We start from the raw sequence: 25,255 nt of genomic DNA on the forward strand, positions 1-25,255 counted from the left end.
AATTCTTTTTCATTGCATTGTTACAGTATGTTATCCGAAAGAATCATCCAAACTTATAATCTCCCTCCTAGAAAATACTTGAATTCCTTCCCATACAGCCTGCTTTTCTATGTATTTTTCCCCTCTTGTTAGGTAGAGAGGAAATAGTGAGGGCAGTCTGAGCATACCTTGGTATCTATACCATAAAGGCTAACACAAAAAATTAACTGGAATTTATAAAATAATAATAATAAACTGTTGCTTACTCTACAGTCATGAGTTAACTTGCTGAAAACAATATTAAATCATGATTTCCTTTGCCTCCCATATGAAAATAGCACCAATCCAAGAGTTTGGACACACGGAGTATCTGGCCAGCTACCGCCAAAGGCATGACTTCAGGGAAATCCTTTTCCTTCTCTTGGCCTTATTTCCATCATCTATAAAATGAGTTTATTGGATCAAATTAGGAGAGCCCAAGCCCAGATGAGTATAGGGGCCAGAGAGGTACAAAATATATAGAAGCGTGTCAGCATTTGCCATGTGAGAATGTGTAGTCAGTATTGTGACATCTGAGTTTTCCAAGAGAGCCTACAAAGCTGGATTCTTATGTAAAATGTCCACAAAATAGCATTTAGGCTGAACATGTACAAAGAATTCTGCCCAAGGGTTTTCCTGCTGCAGCCGCTAGGCTGGATACTCGCTCAAGGCCCCGGTATCTCAGGCATTCTCGGATTCTGCTTGCTGAGACAGCCTGGTTTCCCTTTGTGTAACAGCTACCAAGCTTCAACGTTCCGCTTCCCCAGACGAATTCAAGAACATGTTTTGAGCACTGTAAAATTAAATTGTCATCACAGATTGGAGGATTCGGTTTCTGCTAATCCTTTTGGAGTCTTCTGATTTGATTCAACAATAGTAAAATTGGGATTGCGAGTTCAGTGTTCTAAATGAGGGATCCGGTTTTAGAGCAACACGGAGGGAGCTACGGCCCTGCTCGCTGGCTTTTCTGGGCGGCGCAGGCTGCTGTGAACGGATCAGCCTGGAGCAGCTGGCAGGTCCCGGCTGGCACAGAGCCTCCTGTCCTGCCTCCTCTGGGCCTGGCCCAGAGTAGTAGCCCTTAAAAAGTAATCCTTGAACAAAGTAAATACTGTTGAATGAAGTCCGGTTCTTTCGTTGCCAAGTCATTAACACGCCCTCTCTTTCCTATTGCTTATTGGATAAAATGAGCCCTGTTAATATGGGCACTCAGGACTTTAAAATCTTCCTAAGAAGGTGAAACTCCTTGGACCCCCGCGAACTTCTGTCACTGAGCCCCTGCCTTCCTTGCCGGATAAGTTTTCTGAGGAGAGATACCATACCCCTGTGTTTGTATAACCTTCATTCAGCGCAGTGTCTGACATACAGTAAGGACTCAATAAATGTCTGTTTAATCAATAACTTAATTACTATCTCTGAATGTGCCAACAAATAAATGAACTAATGAGCCAGAATTTCTTTCTAGGGTCTAAATAGCAAGAACAAAGGAAATGAATATAGCTGAGTTTTATTAAGACATCTAAAGCAATGGTTTTCAACCATTTTATGCTTGAAGACCATTGAAAATAGGAGAATTATTTTGAGGACCGCTGAGACAGAAATCAGCCTGAGCATAAGCAAATGCAGCTGAGATCACCAGGTCTGTAATCTTTATACAACATCAGGATGGGTAACTCTCTTGCACACCAGCATGAAATTTCTGGCAGACTAGTATGCAGACAAGCAGTTAAACAAATCACAAAGAAAGACTGTGTCAACCAGAGGAGACAAAGGGAGCTTGGAAATGTAGACAGAAGATCAGTAGGACTCTTCTAGCACTCCCAAACGATCACAGACAGTTACTCCAGGTGTCATGTCAGGATTCTGGACATTTCATATAAAAAGAGATCTTATGTTGGGTGTTTATTTAAAAAAAAAATACAGGAAATCAACTTGGTTAGCCTCAGGGTTCCAGTTCATACCCACCTTATGTGGGCTCTGGTTCCACTGTCAGGGCAGATGTCAAAGCCTTTGCAGAGCTGTCAGAGTTTTCTGTGCATGTGCTTCATTGAGGGACCAGTCCTGGACCTAGATAGTGTTGTACCTGGTAGTTCACATTTCCAAACTTTGATATGCTGACTGGGCTCATATCCAGGACTATACAACTCAAGGGGGAGCCTAGGAGTTCAAATTCAGTTGTATGGAATCATTTTCTTGAGCTCCTTTCCTCTCTATAGTCTCCCTGACACTCCAAGTCCCAGCCCCTCTCATTCCCCTTCTGGTTCTCTGAGTAGATATCTGAGCCTTTAGTTTCCACCTCTGTCTCACAGCTGTTTATTCAACTAGATTGGCGAGGAAGCCAAGTGGGGAGAGGCTAGAGAAAGTAAAAACGCAATGGGGAGTTTCTCCGTACTCATGGAACACAGTTCCTTTGGTCACCGAGAAGGGTTCCCGCCCTAGGAGTCACAGGTGCTTGCCCAGCCACCCCCTCTGCAGAAATACCTGGGGGCTTGCCTAGGAAAACAAACAAATAAAAGACAAAATTAAATTCCTCCTACTCGTTCTGACTCACAGGTGCCCTTTCCACTCCTCAGAGCAGAAATGGAGAGGTCTTTTCGGTGCTCTTTCTGCCTGCAGTGGGGACTGGTGCATGGTCATGTTGGGGCTGCCTTTGAGTCCAGGCTGGGAGCTGCTCGAGGGAAGAGAGTCAAGAACCTCATGCTTGCTTCAGTGGTGTTAGGAATTCTGGTTTCCTGCCCCAGCCCACCTGTCACTGTTCATGTTTCAGGGTTTTTAGCAGCATTCAGCGGGAGAAACAGGGCAAAGAATGCTTTCTCCATCTTGATTGGACGAGAATTTTTCCCAGGTAGTTTTATTAGATGGTAAGAGCACACAGGATTGCTTAGTAGTACTGTCCGGTCCACCTGGTAGATCCTGTTGCAAATTGGCATTGTTATTTAGTTTTATTTAGTGTCACTTTACAAAAAAACAATTGCTTTAGCAAGCAAATTTGACAGTCTGAGGACCAGAGCTGGTGTTTGATGACAACTTTGAAACATCAGGCCTTATTCACATATTTAGTATATTTCAATAGTACAAATTACTTATCAGGTTCTGTGCTAGGCACAAGGGCTACCACTGTGAATGACACAGAATCTTTGCCCCTCAAGAGTATGACAGATTAGAGTAGAGAGGTAAATCGAGAGCAGAATAAAAAAGTCTTAAGGCAGAAAAAGATGTTTCAGGTAAACATCTCTACAGCATTTGAATTGTTGATTGAAAAGGTATTTACAGAATAATTTGGTTATCAACTGAATGATCCTGGTAGGGGACTAACAAAATCAGTTATGCTTTAGAAAGACTACTCTCTAAATATCTACTGGGAAACACAGAGACTCAGCCAGGGCAAGACTGGAGGCAGTAAGATATGTGGGGAGGAGGCTGTTGTAGTCACCTAAGCAAGAAATTATAAGACATTCTGGAATTAGTAAAAACATATTATGCTATATCCATATAAGAGGACACTACTCAGCCAGTAAAAGAGTCTAGCATGTCTGTGTTAAAGATGCAATCAGAAAGTAACAAAGGAGTCTACTATCTGAGGTGGATCTAATCTGATTATATTTCTCTGAGAAAAACACTCCAAAGCCTTATGTTATACAGCCCCTTAAAAATCACACTAGACACATTTGCTAGCTAATGCCTCTCTTTCTCAGCATGCATTCAGATCTTTATATTTTGAATGTGGAGAAACAAACCAGATCATTAGTAATAGAAGCTGAGTCGGGACCAAGTAACATAAATCAATGTATTTTATCAAATGCTTTATAATTATAAATTAATTTAATCCTTACATAAAACCATCTTAGTTAAAATCAAAATATTTTAAAAATCAAAAATAGTGAGATACTATTATTAAATCCATTTTCTCTAGGCACAGAATCATTAATGACCTTGGCCAAAGTCACACAGCTAGTAAGTAGCACAGCTATGATTCTACCCCGCTGCCTGGTTCCAGAATCTGTATTCCTATCCTCTATGTTTTGCTGTTCTTTGGGATTGTCATGCACGCTCTAACATAAAGTAAGATAACATCTTGTAGTTTCAACCCCTTCAGAAGTGGGTGGAGTTGGGAAGGGGGTGGAGCTAGACAGATCAATGCCTGAAGCATAAGAGGGAGAAGAACTCTGTAATTAACCAACAATTCCCTCTCATCTACAAATGTTGAGTCTATTGTATTTCTTGCTTTTAAATGTGCATAGTAGTCCCCTCTATTCAAAAAAAAAGCTAAACTTGCCAGACATTTAATCAGTCATCTTGATCTCCTTAGTGTCTTTATCTGTAGTGGAAATGACTCCTAGTTCATTGAGTTTTATAAAATTGAAGCATTTTATAAAATATTTATTTTGTTAGCACACATTTTAACAGAGCTCTATAGCCCCCTGAAGGTGAGAGCTCAGTCATGAATTGCTTCTTCTAATGAAAAGCATGAAAGTAGATGAAATGATATAGGCAGCATTCAAACTATTATAGAATGTCTCTGAATTGAACCCCTGCTGCATCCTGAATGCTAAAGCAGTTTAAAATATCTTTCTTTAAAAATACATGTATCAAAATAACTTAAATTACAAAAGCTAAACTTCCATTAGTTTCTTCTAGTGAGTTTTTTTGTTTTGTTTTGTTTTTAATTTGCAATCATTTGGAATCTTTGAGTTACAAGGCAAAACAGTCACCAGGAACTTCTACAAGACCCTAGCACTTCCCAGATAGACCAGTTGTTACTAGCTGCTCGATCACAACGAACGTTTATTAGATTGCACACAAACATATGCGCTCTTTGCTTTTCAAGCTCTTGCTGTTGGTCAGCTCCTTCTGTATATTCCTTGGCCCAGATCATGGGAAGCACCAATGGGCACTATTTAAGGGGAAAGAAACATAGCACTTTGTAAAAAAAACCCAATTGTGTTACTGTTACCAGTTTATTTGTCCCTAACCTTATCTCAATTAAAATATTTGAAAAAGATGATAGACTATTGCTCAGGGAGCACATAGTTCCAGTGAAAAGCTACATTGTATAGCAAAAAGGACTCTAATCTTGTTGCTAGAAATTCTTGTCTACTTCTGAGTTTTGCTATCTGCGTGACCTTGGATAATCTACATAAAATGTCTTCACCTCCATTTCTTTATCTCTTCAAATTGGATGCAGTGTTGATGCAGATCACTAGTATACACAAAAATTATTTTGAAAACTGCCAAACAAATGCAAATTTTCATTCTTGCATCCACTCAATTCAACAAATAGTATAGCAGCCATGCCCAAAGCGCTGTAATTTGATTTGCAAATGAATAAGGCTCAGATTTTGCCTTTGTGCCAGTTGCTGTCTGCTGTAGGCACCGCATAAAGCCAATCAGAAAGAGAAGCTGAAGGGTGACGGCCTGGGAGCTCCTTCAAGCATCACATCAGACAAGGCCTTTGACTTACATTTATTCTCCAAAGTCTTCACCACAAAACATAGTGACTAAAGGTTGTTAAGGATTACATTTCAATATAGTAACTATTATGAAGGATCTACCTTGTGCCTGGCTTTGTGCGAGGTACTTCTGACTTTCCTATAACATTTAATTATCATATCACTCTTGCAAAATAAAGGTTGCCGTTTAGCAGATGACTCAATTTAATCTTAGAGAATTTAAGTAACTTGTCCAAGTCAGAGCTAGGTAGGCATAAAGCAAGAATTGAAACCTAGATCCCCTAATTCTGCTCATAAGAGGAAAAATAAAAGAATGAGAATCGAACTACCACCTGTTTAATAAACACTAAAATACCTGTGGCTGAATCCAGATTAGCAGGTGTGGAGGCTGAGTTGCAGTATGTGGTTTAGGCTCATGATCAAGCATCTAAGATGGCCTCAGAGATTACCTATTTCCAGCCTGTTTTCTGGAAATAGAACCATCAGGTGAGTAACTCTGACTCTATTTAAGGAGTTAAACAGACGAAGGCAGGAAATGGACTGGCTTGGGACTGGATGTTTCAAATTCTCCTTCCCCTAAGTGTGCCGATATTGCTAGCATGGTACACAGGGTACCTGAGAAAGGTATAGAGAAAGTAAGAGAGTTTGGAAGGTAAAGTTTAATTTTAGTACTTGCAATCATGGTAGTCTTCATGAAAAAGTGCTCTTGGAGCCTTTGAAAAATAGTAGGATTAGTGTTAGGAGGGCCAGGGAAGAAAATAAAATAGAAGGGATAGTTTATTTAGAGGGAACAGTTCTTTAATTCATTCAACAAATATTTACTGAGGACCTACTGTATGCCAGGTTCTGTTCTAGGCACTGAGTAGTGAACAGAGTAGAAGAAAATCCCTGTCCTCACAGAGTTTGCATTTCAGTCAGTGGATGAGACAGACAATAAACAAGACAGATATATAAAATATATAGTACTTTGGATGGTGGTAAGGAGAAAAATAATACTGGGAAAGGAGATGGGGAGAGTGTGGAAAGAGTGGGGAGGAAGTGCAATGTAGGCAGGATATCCAAAGAAGGTCTCACAGAGGAGACGATAATTGAATAAAGACCTGAATTTGCAAGGTAATAGGCTCCACAGATCTCTGAGGCAGAGCATTCCAGGTAGAAGGAGCAGTAAGTACAGTACAAAGGCCTGGAGAAGAAACACACCTGGCATGTTTGAGGACCAGGGAAAAGATCATTGTGGCTAGAGAGGAATCATTTAAGTGTAGAGCACCAGGAATGGAGTCAGAAGGTTAAGTAAAGGTAGAACGCCATGAGCCAAACTTCTGTTTGTCTTTTTAAGGTCATTGCAACATAATTCAGTAATAAGGGAGCCACTAGTAAGTTTTGTCAGAAGAGTATCATGATCTGACATATTTTAATGGAATTTTTCTGGCTATTTTGCTGAAAGTCAGCTTGAACAGAAAAGGGATGGACAAAGGTAGAAAAGAGACAAGTTAAGACCCTAATCAGTATGCTCAGTGAAGCATCGGCCCCACGTATGGACATCCCAGGTTCGATTCTTGGACAGGGCACACAGGAGAAACAACCATCTGCTTCTCTCCCCTTCCTTTTTTCCTTTCTTTTCTTCTCCCCTCCCTCTCCCCCTTCTCCCCCTTCTCCCCCTTTTCCTTTCCTGTAGCCAGTGACTTGATTGATTTGAGCATGGCTCTGGATGCTGAGGATAGCTTGGTTGGTTTGAGCACATCAGCCTCAGGTGCTAAAAATAGCTCAGTTGATAGGAACATCAGCCCCAGACAGGGGTTGCTGGGTGGATACCAGTTGTGGCACTTTGTCTTAGGAATGTGTCTCTTTGTCTCCCCTCCTCTTACTTTAAAAAAAAAAAAAAGATCTTGCTATCTTTGGAGAGATCCTTTTTATTCCACTTAAAGTAAATATTTCACCAAATGACAAATTGTCATTATTTCAGCTGTTTCTTTGACCATATTAACAAACTCTTTCTATATGTCTCATTCCTCTGCATTATTTAGTCACTGGGCATAGTAGTAGATCCTGACTCCTAAACATTCCTTTCCATTATGATTGCCTCTACCCTAGTCAAGATCATTTTCAACTATCATTGGAATTGTTGCATTGCCTCTTAATAGGTATTCCTGTTTCCACTCCTATAGCCCTTTAAATCTTTCTCCTCACTGTAGCCCAATTGGTCTTTCTAAAATAGAAATCTGATAATTGCCTGGTTTAAACACTATAAAAGATCCCCAGGCTCTTATAATAAAGTACATCAAACTTAAAGTGGCTTAATCAGTGCCACCTTCCTCTACTACTTCAGTTCTCTACATTCTCCTCTACCTCCCATCCCGTGTTCTGGCCATTTTAATCTTCTTAAAAACTTCCCAAATACAGCACACTCTATCTCATCTGTGAACCTTCACACATGCTTGGAACACTCTCCTCCCGTCCCCTACTTTTCATCCAGCTGATACTCAACCTTCATGCTCAGCTTCAGTGAGCTTCTGGGTCTAGTGCCCTTCTCAATTCAGACCTGTTTCAGCACTTGTCAAACCAGATGCTTATCTGCCCTCTAGACTAAGTAAATGATAGCAAGAATCATGTCTATCTTATTCAACATCATGTCCTCTACTCCCGACAAGTTCTGAGCAGTCAGATGGAACATGCACTCACTTTGTATTTGTTGAATCAATAACCCATTGAGATTTTTTTTTTTGTATTTTTCTGAAGCTGGAAACAGGGAGGCAGTCAGACCCATTGAGCATGTTAATGCTTCAATGCAACTTTCCTGAAAGCCCTTTATTAGAATGGACCTCTCTCCCTCTTTCGGCCTCTATAGATTTTAACTCTATTGATTTAACACATTATACCTTTCACTTGAATTATATAATTTTTCTTTATTATTGAATAAATTTCTCCTTAAGTGCAGAGTCCACATTCAATTCATATTTGTAGTTTCTCTAGCTCATCTGCCACATAGCTTCATGTATACTCAGGCTCCAATAAGTGTTTATTGACTTAATTAATGAATTTTAAATATTGTATTTCACCTGACCTGTGATGGCACAGTGGATAAAGCGTCAACCTGGAATGCTGAGGTCACTGGTTCAAAACCTTGGACTTGCCTGGTCAAGGCTCATATGAGAGTTGGTGCTTCTTGCTCCTCCCCCCCCTTCTCTCTAAAATGAATAAATAAAATCTTTTTTAAAAAAATAAATATTGTATTTCATAATTTCCAAATAATTCATTTTATAGAGAGCATATGGTTAAAGGTTGGAAGTGGTGGGTGATAAATTTAAATAGGTTAATTGAGTCAAGATAGGGAGGATTTAGTTTGCTCGCCTAAGAGAATTTAATAGTTTGGACACTGAAGATTTGTTGAGAATTTCTAAATCATGGAGGTATGTTGCTACAACGGAGTTCCCGAGAGATTAATCCATCCTTAAGATAATTTTCATGGTAGAGAAATGCAGTCCTAGCCTGCATCTATTCTCAGAATCTGTTAATGGAGTAAGTGAATCTTGGTATTGTTGAGGATACAGGTCTTTTTGGGTTTTGGGGAAAATAACCTGGAAATAGAAGGCAGTCATTAGGCTTAAGATGTTGGCATCTGGGTCTTAGTATTGCCTCTGGTTCTAACTATAATATTGCTCTCCTGCACTCTTGAATTATTCAGAATCCTAGACATCACTATAATAGAATTAAATCTCAAAGTTAATTCCTTATTTGTTTTTCAACAGGTTCTCTGACTCTGAGAACACATCATGTTCAGGATTCCAAAATGGGATTTGTGATCAATGCAATCTATTCCATGGCCTATGGGCTCCACAACATGCAGATGTCCCTCTGCCCTGGCTATGCAGGCCTCTGTGATGCAATGAAGCCTATTGATGGACGGAAACTGTTGGACTCCCTGATGAAAACAAATTTTACTGGGGTTTCCGGAGATATGATCTTATTTGATGAGAATGGAGACTCTCCAGGAAGGTATTGTTACAATTTTTTTCTAAACCATAAAGCCAAACAACAACCATCTCTTGATCCTGTGGTGCCTGTTTCTCTCCTATGTGTTTATCTAGGAATACTGGCCGTGTTTGACTAGCTCTGACATCACAAAGTGAGTAAAAGCCCCAGCTGGTGGCTCTGTGGTAGAGCATTGGCTAGGCATGTGGTTGTCCTGGTTTTGATTCCTGGTCAGGGTACATAGGAGAAGCACCCATCTGCTTCTCCACCCATCCCCCTCTCTCTTCTCTCTCTTTCTTCCCCTCCATGCAGCCATGGCTCGATTGGAATGAGTTGGCCCCAGGTGTTGAGGATGGCTCCATGGCCTCCACCTCAGGTGCTAAGGAGAGCTCAGTTGCTGAGTAACGAAGCAACATACCAGATGGGCAGAACATCGTCCGCTAGTCATCATCTTGCCGAGTAGATTCCAGTTAGGGCACATGCAGGAGTCTGTCTCAGCCTTCTTTTCTCTCACTGTATAAAAAAAAAGTGAGCAAAGACATAGATGGAAAGCCCTATTTTCTGTGGCCAGGGAAAAATATTGATGCTGATGTCAAAAACATCTTGGAATCATCCTTACATTTGAGAGATCTTAAACACATAAAGACAGGAGCCTCACATTATCATAGATAATCAAAAGCAAATTCTGCTTGCCATGTTATTCCCTTTATTCTGATTTCTTCTTGGGTAATAGAACTATTCTGAAACAAGAACAATTCAAATTATGGTAATCCAGAAATAGTCATGAAGTGCTGCTTTATTGTTTGCTATACCTCCAGTAAATTATATCATATTTTATATTATTAACCTCCAACTGGAGCACTTTCTCCATTCTTGAGTACTAAACTGCTTTTCTGAAATTTCACCTTTCATTACTTACAGAGAGGAGCCTGAATGTATGAACTTCCTCATAATTATAGGTCAGCCTCTAGGGAAAGTCACTAAGTACCTAGAACTTAACAGAATTCACATCTATTCCGCACTGCAAATTCATAAGTGATTTTACACAGTGAACTTTCAATCCATGAAGGATATTCTGAGTTATAGCAGGGCTGGGTCTTCGCTCTGCCTTGCTCCAGAACAACTGGTGTTTTTTGGTCTTCCGCTATAACATCCCAAGTACTCTGCCAGTAGCACATTATACTTGACAGCTGTGCTTGCAGAGGCTGACCTTACACAATGTTTGCAGTTGACCAGGCCAAAAAAAAAAAAAAAAGATTTCATGAGTCCCTCCATGACTCACAACCTAGGTGCCTACTCATTGTACCAAGCACATTGGTTTATCTTGTTTCCATATTCCTGAAGTAGCTGGAGATTGTCTCTGATGCAAACTAGACTCCTCAGTGACAGCAACCAAGAGGAAAGCCAGATGTTTTCTCTGTTATAAAGACAGGAAAATTATTTTTCCAGGCAGGCTGTTAGCTAAGATTAGCTGACCTTTCATGTGCAGTTTTGGCTACTCAGTATATCCAGGGGGCAAGGGGTGCAAGGTGGGAGGGGGAGAGATACAAGCATTTTCCCAGAATCAAAGAAACTTGACCTTTGTTATAACACTTCTTGGGGCAGGTGGACCAATGAGCTCAGTCTTTGGGCTTAGGTCTAGGCCAGTGCTCTGGTGCCTACACATTGATTTATTATTCCTGTATGCATCCCTACGGTACCGACATCAGCTTGGGTCTTGTTCACAGGCTTTGATGATTATAGCTTCACCAGGTCAAAGAGTTTTTATATCATAGACCCAAGCCAGTTCTACAAACCAGGTAATAAAGAAATGGCTCAGCTCTATTCCAATGGGAAACCTTTAATGAGTCAGGCGGAACATCACTGTCTCATTTATAATCCTCCAACTATGCTGCAGTGGGGTACATTTCCGACATTCATTCTTAACCTGTTTTTTTTGGAACATGAACCTCTTTAAAACTCACATAAAATTTATAGATAGTTTCTCAATGACAATATACATAAAGTTTTACAAACAGTTCCTGGGAATTCACAATTGTTTAGAGATTTTTTCCAAGCATTACTAAGGTTGGATATTATGTTAACACATAAATAAAGGATCAGAATTGGCTTCTGAGGGCATAAGCCAGACTCAGGAACAGTTGTTTTGCAGCGTTTTGTTTTTCCAACTTCTCCAGTTGTATTTACAATATAAATAGAACTAACATTTATTGAGTGTGTATTCTGAGTCAAACTCTAAGCTAAGTCCTCTATGTTTTAATCCTATAAGTAATGTCGTTATTCTCTTTTCCAGCTAAAGTCTTATGAACTGAAGCTTACAAAGGTTAAATGAATTGCCCACAAACAGAGTCTAAGAAATGATGGTTAAGATTTTTATTCAGTCTGCTGGGCTTGAACTCCTAACCGTATACAGCATCCTGCCAATTTATCAACCAGGATCACAATAAAAAAGCCATTATATTCTGAGAAATGTGTTTGTAGGCATTATGTTGTTATTTCTGTGGATTAAACGTTATGGCTTTGCTGGATCAAAGGGCTTCCAAAATGTGCAGTGAACCAGAGGAGCCTGGGGTGACCAAGTGTTCCCTTAAAATGCCAGCGTCCCAGAGAAAGAGCCTAAACAGAGGAAGCCACGCGAGATGGCAGCTCACATAGGCACAAGCACTTATGCGTTGTCGGAGAGTAAACTAGAACCATGGTTTTTGACCCTCACATCTAATTAGACTGCTATCAGTTCACAATTCTTTAACAAAAACCTTCGTGCCAAAGTGTGTTACAGAATTCAACATTCTTGAATTTATAAAAGGTTATACAGCCCTCTGATAACCCCAGCATGCTGTTCAGCAGCACTTCTTAATCAACACATTAATATGTTTGCAGCAAACATATGAATATTCACATGAAGCGTGATAAATAGCCTATAAATAGCCTCATGACAGTGTGGGTCAAGTTTTTTCACTAGATGAATTCAAATTGGGTTGTGTTACGATGCCAAGTGAGTTTAAAAAAAGAAAAACTGTGGTTTTGAGAGCTCTAAGGGTTTCAGAAGTATAGATAAGAAATATGGACCTTTATTATGTACCATCAGTGGGATAGATCACAGGTCAACAAACTATATTCTGCAGGCCAAACCAAGACTGCTGCCTTTGTAAATAAGGTTTTTATTGAAACACATTAGCACTCATTTGTTTATATACTGTTTGTGACTGCTTTCTTGTGACACTAGCAATGTTAAATAGTTTCAAAGGAAACAGTCTCATATAGCCTAAAATATTTACTGTCTGTCCTTTTATAGAAAAAATTTTCTGACCTTTGGTCTAGAGAGTTAGTAATTAAAAACTAGGGTTTCAGAGCCCTATCACAGCCTGGGACTGACAGTAATTGAACAGAGTAAACATGGAGAGTCAATGTCAGACCAATGACTATTTAACATTATATTGTGTGCTTATAAGTGGATGTAAAATATGTGAATGTAAAATACTTGAATTATATAGGGGCAATGTTCTTATATTTTACATTAAGCACACATCAACTTTGAGTAGAAAATACGATAAATTAAGAATGCATATTATGCCTGACCAGGTTATGGTGCAGTGGATAGAGCATCAGCCTGGGATGCAGAGGACTCAGGTTGAAAGCCTCAGGAGCCCCTGCTTGAGCACAGGGTGGCTGGCTTGAGCAGGGGATCATAAACATGACCCAATGGTCACTGTCTTGAAGCCCAAGGTCGCTGGCTTGAGTCCAAGGTCATTAGCTTGAGCAAGGGATCAGTGGCTCATCTAGAGCCCCCCAGTCAAGATACATATGAGAAAGCAATAAATGAACAACTAAGGTGCCACAACAAAAAATTGATGCTTTTCATCTCTCTCCCTTCCTATTGTCTGTCCCAGTCTGTACCTGACCCCTCTTGCTAAAAAAAAATTAAAATTAAAAATGCATATTGTAATCCCTTATGTACCTGCTAAAATGTTAATACAAGAAGAACAGCCCTGGCCAGTTAGCTCAGTCAGAGCATTGGCCTGAAATACCAGGGTTGCGGGTTCGATCCCCAGTCAGGGCATATACAGGAAGAAACCAATGAATGCACAACTAAGTGGAACAAAAAAATGAATGCTTCTCTCTCTCTTTCTCTGCTCTCTATGTCTCTCTAAAATCAATCAATCAATCAATCAATCAATATAAAGAGGAACATCTAAAAAGCCAATTGATGAATACTAAAACCAAAATGATTCCAAAAGAAAGCAGATTATTATGCTAAGTAAAATAAGTCAGTCAGAGAAAGACAAGTACCATGTGATTCCACTTATATGTGGAATCTAATGAACAAAGTAAAACTAACAAATAAACTAACAAACAAAATAGAAACAGGCTCATAGATACAGAGGACTGACTGACAGCTGTCAGAGGGGATGGGGATAGAGGGCCGGGTAAAAAAGGTGAAGGATTAAGGAAAGAGAAAAATACTTATAGACACAGACAACAGTGTGGGGGTTACAAGAGGGAAAGGGGGTGTTTGAAGGTGGAGGAGGGTGGGGGGGATGCATGGAAATGGAATCAAATGGAGATTTGACTTGGGGTTGTGAACACACAGTACAATATACAGATGATTTATTTTAGATTTGTGCATCTGAGCCCTGTATAATTTTATTAACTAATGTCACCTCAATAAATTCAATTCTTTTTAAAAAAAAAAAAGATAAGAAACAAGGAACAGAAGAACAAGAACAGATGTGACGAATAGTAAACAAGGGTAGAACACTAGAAATTTGCAGATACTGAGCTGGACTACACACTGATTCTTATTATATGGCTCTGTCCATAGGACCATAGAGATGAGCTATTTCAACTGCCTAAATTCCTTGGGAGAAAACTGAGTTTCAGAAAGAAAGAAGAATTCTCATTTACATAGGCAATTAATAACAAAAATAACACTATATAGACCTTAAGCATAATCATCAAATAAGAATAATTTACCTAAGATTTTTTTAATTGTCTTTATATTATATTTAAAATGGTAATATATATATTACCATATACATATAAAGTTTTTGTTATTTGTTACCATTAAAGTTTTTGGTCCAACCAGCCTGAGGTCTCTCTTTAATCTGTGATTATACAACCCTAAAAGCATAGGTCAGTATAATTGCTTTGTTGCAGGAACCACTGTTTGGAGTGTCCAGTATGTTGAACAGAAAATGCATCACATATTTAAGAATTAAACTTTAAAAAAAAATCACCTTAGCATCAGAGTTATAGACTGAGAGGCACTTAAGAGCCATATAAATCCAGTCCTATCCACAGTTCTCTCCACCAAATGATTTTTTTCAGTCCTCTGACAACAGTCTTGCTTAGCCCCTTGGGTAAGCAGAAAGTCACTATTTCTGAGGAAGCCTGCTCTAATTTTCAGAAAGTTATAACCACTCAGAAAGTTATTTCTATAACTGTTCCTTGCATTCCTTTAGTTTCTATTTATACTAAAATAGAACATTTTTTCCCTTTCGTTAAAATATATTTTAGATATTTTGAACAATATATAAAATTAATTTAAAAAAAATTTCAGGACATCTCAATTTGCATTCATGGCCAGTTAAAGAAGTGGCAGGTGAGGGAGGTCAAGAGTTTTTGTGTTTATTTTATGATCACTAGATCCCTTCATTTTTTTTTTTTTACCATTTCTCCTATTTAAAACAAAGAAGGCATGGATGTAGTAATAGAATATTTACAAGGTAGAGTAGCTCAGATTTATGCAATATTTAAACAATAGAAAATTGATCTTTTAGCTTTATCGAGTAGATCTGGGGCATAATAGAGCCTAAAGACTGAGTTAGGTCTTGGCTCTGCCACTTACATGTTCTGCATTCTGGTCATACTCACTTAACTCACCAAGCTTCAGTTTCACTAGCTATAAAATTAACAATTGGGACTAGATCTTTTCAGAGTTAAGAATTGGTAGAATAGGATTAATGGCTCTTTGGAGGGGTGAACAATGAAATCTTCATATTTGTTTAAATCAGTAGCAGCAAAGAAAGAAGACTTCTGAAATCAACATATTTCTTCCCAGCATAGAATGTTCAAAAGTTACTTGCTCAAGAGTCACCTTTTGAAGACCCAGAAACCAATGTATTTGAAGTAGCCAATGACATAATATACTAATTCTTTTTACCTGCATTCTGTGTTCTAATGTCTCAGCTTATTCTCTACTTAGTAGCTTTGGGATAACTGGCAGAATGGAAAGATGTGAGACTCAGTTTTTAAAGACTGGTCCTTTTGGATTAGGAATAGAATTTAGACCGTTATTCAAACTTGTTACTGACTAAAAATAAAACACTAAAGAATAATTCATAAGACACTGAGAAGTCAACAAAACTTTAGAATAGTTAACATTCTGAAAAGATACTACAGTAAAAAATTGTGATTGAGAATGAAAATGGAATGGTATTATTTTTCAATGTATGTCTAAATAGGTTGATGTCAAGTTTGTTCTTAGCATTTACATACAGAGCATTGGTCTGAATGTGCTAATCTGACAATTTGAACCCAAAGCTAGAAAGTTTTTCATCATGTCAATTTCCAGATAACTAAACATGCTGAGTATAGAAGGTTGCAAGAGGCATTTATAAGAGCCTGTCTTCCAATCCTGTAAGTCCTGGGAAGAATTATTGGGTTCTCCCTATGTGAAAACATTATTTACCTAAAATGTACAGGTATGCCAACAGGAACTGACACAGTGATGGTATACTGTTCATTCAATGTCCTCAGATTGAAAATTTACTTCAGAAATGCTTCTTTGGTAATGTTCTTCATATAAGAAAAATTATCTAAACATGCACATTCATTTTCCCTCTTCACATCTCCAGCCCATACTCAAAATAAGAATAACAGCTAATAAAGGCTGTATATCCAGCTAATAAATGCTAGTATATCCCAGGATTTTCACATTGCATGCAGTGCTTTTTTCAAACTTATTTTAACTATCACCCCTGTAGGTGTCTTTATGCAATGAATTTAGCCATTGATAAAGGATAAAATTTTTAAAAGTCTTAAAGATTAAAAATTTCTCACTTGGTTAGAAAAGAAAAATTTTATTTTACTTGAGTGGGGATGAAAGCCTATTTTTTTAGGAGCCTAAGAGTAGTACTCACTTAAACTTCCTGAAGTTATTTCAAAACATGTCTTTCATCCTGCTAAGATCAAATCACCTTTTCACATGAGATTATTTTCTATTTCAGGTGCAAGCTTGAATGTTTTTTGAAAAGGGTCTCCAAAGACTAAGTGAAACAGACAGGTTTTTTGTTATTCTTAGTGTTATGTCATGGAAAATCCTAGTGTCACTAATATGACAGTAGATACATTGTTTGTAAATGAAATTTATTCCTCTTTCATAACTGAAGTTTTATATTGTGAGCTGAATAATTATTATATTTTTGTTCCTAAGGTATGAAATAATGAATTTCAAGGAAATGGGAAAAGACTATTTTGATTATATCAATGTTGGAAGCTGGGACAATGGAGAATTAAAAATGGATGATGATGAAGTATGGTCCAAGAAAAGCACCATCATCAAATCCGTGTGCAGTGAACCATGTGAGAAAGGCCAGATAAAGGTAAAATGGAGTCCGTGTTTCTTTCATTTTTGTTGTAAATTCAAGTGCGTGGTTTTTTTTTTTTATCTTTGGCTATTGTTTAAATTTTTACATGTTTGTCTTATCTTTTATGTTGTAAGATTCTATTGTCAGAAGTTGGGTTTTTTTTTTCATTTTTTTCTCACTAATTCCTTATGATATCTAGTATGACCCCCAGTAGTCTTAGTACTTAGACCTCATTGAACCAATTACTGAGTCCTGTTTGCCCACACCCTTTCTGCTCACACAAGCCTTAATAAATATACTTCCTCGGAATAAATAGGCCACAGTTAAAGATCAAACTAATTTGTAATAAATGAATATAAATACTAGGTCTGATATCCTCCTAATGTAATAGTTTATATCAATGGAGAAAATAAGTGAGACATCTTTACTGTCAGAGGACTTAAAATCTAGATGAGGAAATTTATCATGGGCACAGATAAATAATATCAAGCAAAATGCAATGACTTCATTAAGAAAGGCTTAAAAGGGAGCTATATAAGTGCATACAAAAGAAAGGGAGAGATCTCTTTTGAATAAAATGTCAGACATGGCCCTGGCTGTTTGGCTCAGTGGTAGAACATTGGCCTGGTATGTGGAAGTCCCGAGTTCGATTCCCAGTCAGGGCACACAGAAGTAACTATCTACTCTCCACCCCTCCTTCTTCTCTTTCTCTCTCTCTCTCTTTCTCTCTCTCTCTCTCTTCCCTCATCCCACTGCCATGACTCTATTGGCTTGAATGAGTTGGCCTCAGGTTCTGAAGATAGCTCTATGGCCTTGCCTCCAATGGCAATGGATCAATGGCTTCAGATGGACAGAGTATTGCCCCCAGTGAGCTTGCTAGGTAGATCCCAGTCGGGGTGCACTCAGGAGTCTATCACTCTGCCTCCCCTCCTCTCACTAAAATTAAAAAAAAAAGAATCCAACATTGCATCATGAACAGTAAATATGATTTCAGAGAGAGAGATGAGAGGAAATAATCACTTACTGTTCCAGTAAAAAAAATATTGGTAAGAAAATTATAGAAGCAGCTATTATTCTGAAATTACAATTAATAATCTAGGATATATTGTTTTAAATATTTGTTATAAAATAGAAAGTTGGCATGATAAACTGAATCCATATTTATGGAGAGTTTTGAATGTCGTACTAAGTAAGTTCAATTTAATTTTTATTAATCAGGATTCTGAGACTAATTTTGACCAAAATGTTGACATATGCTGGGTTATAGAGTGGTACTTTAACACACGAACACTTTAAATCATGAGCAATTTGAGAAATAAGCAATCACGCACGGAATTTTTGCTTTAAGTTACAAGCAGATGTTTGAATCACTAGCTTCCACCTCCCTCCACTAGATAGCGTGCCGAACATTCTAAAAGAGAGGAAGAAACAAACTTCCATGGAAAGGTTTTTGTCGAAACAGCCTCTAAGTGAAAGCAAGGAAAGTGTGGTGCAAAAGCCAAAACTCAGTGAAGAAAATGATAATTGTTGGGCAAATGAGTTTGTAAAATTTGTATTTTCTGATTTTTCTCACTTTTATTGTTAAAAGTGGTGCTGGGCTAATTACCTTCCTGCTTGGGAAGGTCCATTGTTATGCTAATGTGCTGGAGGAGTGGTTTTCACACAAAAAGTTTTGAAAAGAGCAGAGAAGGAGAAAGGGAAGGAGAAGGAAGCCATAAAATGATGATTAAGCAAAGTAAAAAAATAACAATTAAGTTTAGTGATAGAGTCACATTTCTTACGTAGAATGTAAGTTAAATTTTGCAATTAAATGTAGTGTTAAGTGTGTGGAGAGTAAGTTATGTTAAGTGATAGCACAGTAATGAAAACCTCCTCCACCAGTCTCTTTCTCTACCACCAGCATCTTTGCCTGATCTTGAAGGTAAATACACTTCCTAAACAAGTTTATTTTTTTATATTCTCCCTTATTATACATATATATATGTACATATGTATGTCTGTGCATTGTTATTTATGAAGTAGATTTTCTTATTTAAAAGCATATAAAACAAAAAAATTCATGTGGTTTTGGGGGGCTGGAATGGATTAATTGCATTCCCATTAATTTAAATGGGGAGATTCTATTTAACACACAAGCAAATTGAGTCATGAGCTCAACCATGATACAAATTAAACTCATGTGTCAAGGTACCACTGTAGTAGGTGAAGATTCATGACTAGAGCCACTACTGAGCTGAGCTTGGGCACGCATTCCTGCCCAGTGGTAGAGCCAAGGCTAGCAGCCGTTCCTTGAGCAAGCTCTTCCTACAAGGGCAGGGTGAAAGCCCGGAAACAGGCGGAGACCCGCAGCTAAGCAAAGGTACTCGCCAGTGGCCTCAGGACCAAGCATAACATCACACACGGGGGCGGGGAAAAGGCCAAGGCTACCAAAGCTTGTACACGTGAGCGCATGATCACAGCCACTCCCGTGAAGAGAAAATGTGGAGGCAGAGAAATACAACACAAATAAACCAAGAGAAATCCCCAGAAAAGGACCTAAGTGAATCAGATATAACCAAATTACCAGATGCAGAGTTTAAAATAATGATTGTTAGGATGCTCAAAGATATTAGAACAATCATAGATGGCCATTATGAAAACCTAAATAAAGAGATAACAAATATAAAAAAGGACATTGAAATAATAAAAAAGAATCAGTCAGAAATGACAAATACAATATCTGAAATAAAGAATACAATGGAAGGAATTAAAAGCAGGATGGATGAAGCAGAGAATCGAATCAGCGAGTTAGAGGACATGATAAATAAAGGCATGGAAGCAGAGCAGAAAAAAGAAAAGAGACTCAAAAAGTCTAAGGAAACTCTAAGAGAGCTCTGTGACAACATGAAGAGAAACAACATCCGCATCATAGGGGTTCCTGAAGAAGAAGAGAAAGAACAAGGGATAGAGACTTTGTTCAAACAAATCATAGCAGAAAACTTCCCCCAATTAAGGCAGGAAAACATTTCACATGTTCAGGAAGCACAGAGAACTCCATTAAGGAGAAACCCAAAGAAACCAACACCAAGACACATCATAATTAAAATACCAAAGCTAAGTGATAAAGAGAAAATATTAAAAGCTGCTAGAGAAAAAAAGACTATCACCTACAAAGGAGCCCCCATAAGGATGACTTCCGACTTCTCAACAGAAACACTTGAGGCCAGAAGGGAATGGCAAGAAATATTCAAAGTAATGCAGAACAAGAACCTACAACCAAGACTACTTTATCCAGCAAGGCTATCATTTAAAATTGAAGGAGAAATAAAAAGCTTTCCAGACAAAAAAAAAAAAAAAAAAAACTCAAGAAATTCACTACAACCAAACCAAGGCTGCAAGAAATGCTAAGGGGCCTGTTGTAAACAGATCAAAGGAAAAAAAGAATACAACAAAAGAGGAATACAGTTTTAAAGAAAAAAAATGGCAATAAACAAATACATATCAGTAATAACCTTAAATGTTAATGGGTTAAATGATCCTATCAAGAGACATAGGGTAGCTGCATGGATAAGAAAACAGGACCCATACATATGCTGTCTACAAGAGACACACCTTAAAACAAAAGATGCACATAGACTGAAGATAAAAGGATGGAAAAAAATATTTTATGCAAATTGAAATGAAAAAAAAGCTGGGGTAGCAATACTTATATCAGACAAATTGGACTTTAAAACAAAGGATATAGTAAGAGTAAAGAAGGCCACTACATAATGATAAAGGGAGTAATCCAACAGGAAGATATAACTATTATAAATATCTATGCACCTAATATAGGAGCACCCAAATATATAAAGCAGACTTCGATGGATTTAAAGGGCGAGATCAACAGCAATACTATAAGAGTAGGGGATTTCAATACCCCATTAACATCATTAGATAGATCCTCAAGAAAGAAAATTAACAAAGAAACAGCAGACTTAAAGGACATATTAGATCAACTCGATTTAATAGATATCTTCAGAACCTTTCACACTAAAACAGCAGCATATACATTCTTTTCAAGCGCTCATGGTACATTCTCTAGACTAGACCACATGTTAGGGCACAAAAGTGGTCTCAACAAATTTAAGAAGACTGAAATCATATCGAACACTTTCTCTGATCACAATGGCATTAAACTAGAAATCAACCACAATAGAAAAATTGAAAAACATTTAAACACTTGGAAACTAAATAGCATGTTATTAAATAACGAATGGGTTAACATTGAGATCAAAGAAGAAATTAAAAAATTCTTAGAAACAAACGATAATGAGCATACATCAACTCAAAATTTATGGGACACAGCAAAAGCAGTCCTGAGAGGGAAGTTTATAGCATTACAGTCATACCTCAAGAAGCTAGAAAAGGCTCAAATAAACAACTTAACCCTGCATCTAAAAGAACTAGAAAAAGAACAGCAAGTAAAGCCCAGAGCTAGTAGAAGGAAGGAAATAATAAAAATCAGAACAGAAATAAATGACATAGAGGCTAAAGAAACAATACAGAGGATCAGTGAAACCAGGAGCTTGTTCTTTGAAAAGGTAAACAACATTGATGAACCTTTAATGAGACTCATCAAGAAAAAAAGAGAGAGGACTCAAATAAATAAAATTAGAAACGAGAGTGGAGAAATAACAACTGACACAAAAGAAATACAAAATATTGTAAGAAAATACTATGAAGAACTGTACACCAAAAAACTAGACAACCTAGATGAAATGGACAAATTCCTTGAATCATATAATCTTCCAAAAATCAATCTGGAAGAATCAGAAAACCTAAACAGACTAATTACAACAAATGAGATTGAAACAGCTATCAAAAAACTCCCCAAAAAGAAAACTCCTGGGCCTGATGGCTTTACAAGTGAATTCTACCAAATATTCAAAGAAGAACTAACTCCTATCCTTATCAAGCTATTTCAAAAAATTCAAGAGGAAAGAAGACTTCCAAACTCCTTTTATGAGGCGAGCATAATTCTAATTCCAAAACCAGGCAAAGACAACACAAAAAAAGAAAATTATAGGCCAATATCCCTGATGAACTTAGATGCAAAAATCCTCAACAAAATATTAGCAAACCGGATCCAGCAATATATGAAAAAAATCATACACCATGATCAAGTGGGATTTATTCTTGGGAGGCAAGGCTGGTACAATATTCGTAAATCAATCAATGTGATTCATCATATAAACAAAAGAAAGGAGAAAAACTACATGATAATTTCAATAGATGCAGAAAAAGCATTTGATAAAATCCAGCACCCATTCATGATCAAAACTCTCAGCAAAGTGGGAATACAGGGAACATACCTCAACATGATAAAGACCATCTATGACAAACCCACAGCCAACATCATACTCAATGGGCAAAAATTAAAAGCAATCTCCTTAAGATCAGGAACAAGGCAGGGGTGCCCCCTTTCACCACTCTTATTCAACATAGTTCTGGAAATCCTAGCCACAGCAATCAGACAAGAAAAAGAAATAAAAGGCATCCAAATTGGAAAAGAAGAATTAAAACTATCATTATTTGCAGATGATATGATATTGTACATAGAAAACCCTTAAGTCTCAGTCAAAAAACTACTAGACCTGATAAATGAATTCGGCAATGTGGCAGGATATAAAATCAATACTCAGAAATCAGAGGCATTTTTATACATTAATAATGAACTGTCAGAAAGAAATCAAGGAATCAATCCCCTTTACCATTGCAACTAAAAAAATAAAGTACCTAGGAATAAATCTAACCAAGGAGATTAAAGACTAGTACTCAGAAAATTATAAAACATTGATAAAAGAAATCAAGGAAGATATGAATAAGTGGAGGCATATACCATGCTCATTAGGAAGAATAAACATCATTAAAATGTCTATATTACCCAAAGCAATTTATAAATTCAATGCAATACTGATTAAAATACCAATGACTTACTTCAAAGATATAGAACACATATTCCAAAAATTTATATGGAACCAAAAGAGAACACGAATAGCCTCAGCAATCTTGAAAAGGAAGAATAAAGCAGGAGGGATCACACTTCCGGATATCAAGTTATATTATAAGGCCATTGTACTCAAAACAGCATGGTACTGGCATAAGAACAGATACATAGATCAATGGAACAGAACAGAGAACTCAGAAATAAACCCACAGCTCTATGGACAACTGATATTTGACAAAGGAGGTAAGGAAATACAATGGAGTAAAGATAGCCTCTTCAACAAATGGTGTTGGGAAAATTGGACAGCTACCTGCAAAAAAAATGAAACTAGACCACCAACTTACACCACTCACAAAAATAAACTCAAAATGGATAAAAGACTTAAATGTAAGCTGTGAAACCATAAGCATCTTAGAAGAAAACATAGGCAGTAAGCTCTCTGACATCTCTCGCAGCAATATATTTGCTGATTTGTCTCCACAGGCAAGTGAAATAAAAGACAGGATAAACAAATGGGACTTTATCAAACTAAAAAGCTTCTGCACAGATAAAGACAATAAGAACAGAATAAAAAGACCAACTACACAATGGGAGAATATATTTGACATTGTGTCTGATAAGGGGTTAATAACCAAAATTTATAAAGAACTTGTAAAACTTAATACCAGAAGGACAAACAATCCAATCCAAAAATGGGCAAAAGAAATGAATAGACACTTCTCCAAAGAGGACACACAGATGGCCAAAAGGCATATGAAAAAATGTTCAACATCACTAATGATTAGAGAAATGCAAATTAAAACCACAATGAGATATCATTTCACACCAGTCACAATGGCACTCATCAATAAAACAACACAGAATAAGTGCTGGCGAGGATGTGGAGAAAAGGGAACCCTCCTGCACTGCTGTTGGGAATGCAGACTGGTGCAGCCACTGTGGAAACCAGTATGGAGATTCCTCAAGAAATTAAAAATCAAACTGCCTTCTGACCCAGTTGTACCGCTGTTAGGAATATACCTGAAGAACACCATAGCATTGTTTGAAAAGAAGAAATGCACCCCCATGTTTATGGCAGCATTGTTCACAATAGCAAAGATCTGGAATCAGCCCAAGTGTCCGTCAGAGAACGAGTGGATTAAAAAGCTTTGGTATATATATACTATGGAATACTACTCAGCCATAAGAAATGATGACATGGGATCTTTTACAACAACATGGATGGGCCTTGATAACATTATACTGAGCGAAAGTAAATCAGAAAAAAACTAAGAACTATATGATTCCATACATAGGTGAGACATAAAGATGAGACTCAAAGACATGGACAACAGGGTTGGGGTTACAGGGTGTGGGGAGGAGAGGGAGGGGTTGGGGGAGGGGAGGGGCACAAAGATCATGGCTTTTCAGAAAAAAAAAAGAAGAAAAAAAAAGTTTCATGACTAGAATTATAAAACAAATAACAAAAGAAGGGACAAATTAGAAGGACACTGTTGTGATGAGGGCCCTCAATTGTAGAAATATCAATAAGAATAGAACGAGAGTAAGGGAGATGTTTGAGAGAATGTTAGACTCAACCAGCCCTGGTTACCAATTAGATGGAGGGTTGGAGAAGAGAAAGAAGCCCAAGTCAATCAATTGTGATTCGAAGTCTTAGTAACTAGAAAGCGCCGTTGTCAGTAATAGGAAAATGGAAATGGTCTTAGAGGAAAGGCAATGGGTTAGGTTGGGCTTGTTGATTTTAAGATATCTAGTCAGTGATGAAAATTTTTTATCTGTATCAATGAGAACTAAGGCTGAAGGTACAGATTTGGAAATTACTTGACAGAGCTAAAATTGAAGCTATTTGAGTAGATGAGATCACTGCCACTGAAACTACAGAGAAAAAATAAATGTGCACCAAAAACAGAAGACTTGAAGAAGATCTGCAGGAAGAATACAAGGTAGAGGGTGAACATAAATGGGGTCAAGGATGGATAGAGAACCTGAGAGCATGGTGTCATGTAAGATAGTCATCAATGGAAGAGGTCAAGGAAGAGAAGGGCTGAAAGAAAGACATGAGAATTAGTGTTAGCCCTTCACTTGAGACCTTCTGGAAAGAGAAGCCTGCCTGACTGAAAAAAATAGAATGGTAACTGAGCAATGAGAAATGTTTGGTAGAAAGCAGGTAACAGAATAGTCTGGCAGTTTGAGGACAATGAAAAGCTACTTTTACAGTATATAACGTCTAGTCACATGTACAGGAAATAATGCAGTTAAAAAGG

At 37.7% G+C, this 25,255-nt stretch overlaps 1 protein-coding gene across 5 annotated transcripts in view; it reads left to right on the forward strand.

The window, feature by feature from the left end:
- Window positions 1-25,255, forward strand: part of GRM5 (glutamate metabotropic receptor 5) — a 526,023-nt gene that overhangs the window by 413,384 nt on the left and 87,384 nt on the right. For all 5 annotated transcript variants that reach the window (XM_066248572.1, XM_066248563.1, XM_066248590.1 and 2 more), the window contains 2 exons: window positions 9,212-9,458; window positions 16,870-17,038. In XM_066248572.1, the coding sequence (XP_066104669.1) occupies window positions 9,212-9,458; window positions 16,870-17,038 (416 nt within the window). The remainder of the gene's footprint in view (window positions 1-9,211; window positions 9,459-16,869; window positions 17,039-25,255) is intronic.

The sequence above is a fragment of the Saccopteryx bilineata genome, chromosome 1 (assembly GCF_036850765.1).
Source record: "Saccopteryx bilineata isolate mSacBil1 chromosome 1, mSacBil1_pri_phased_curated, whole genome shotgun sequence".
Taxonomy (NCBI): domain Eukaryota; kingdom Metazoa; phylum Chordata; class Mammalia; order Chiroptera; family Emballonuridae; genus Saccopteryx; species Saccopteryx bilineata.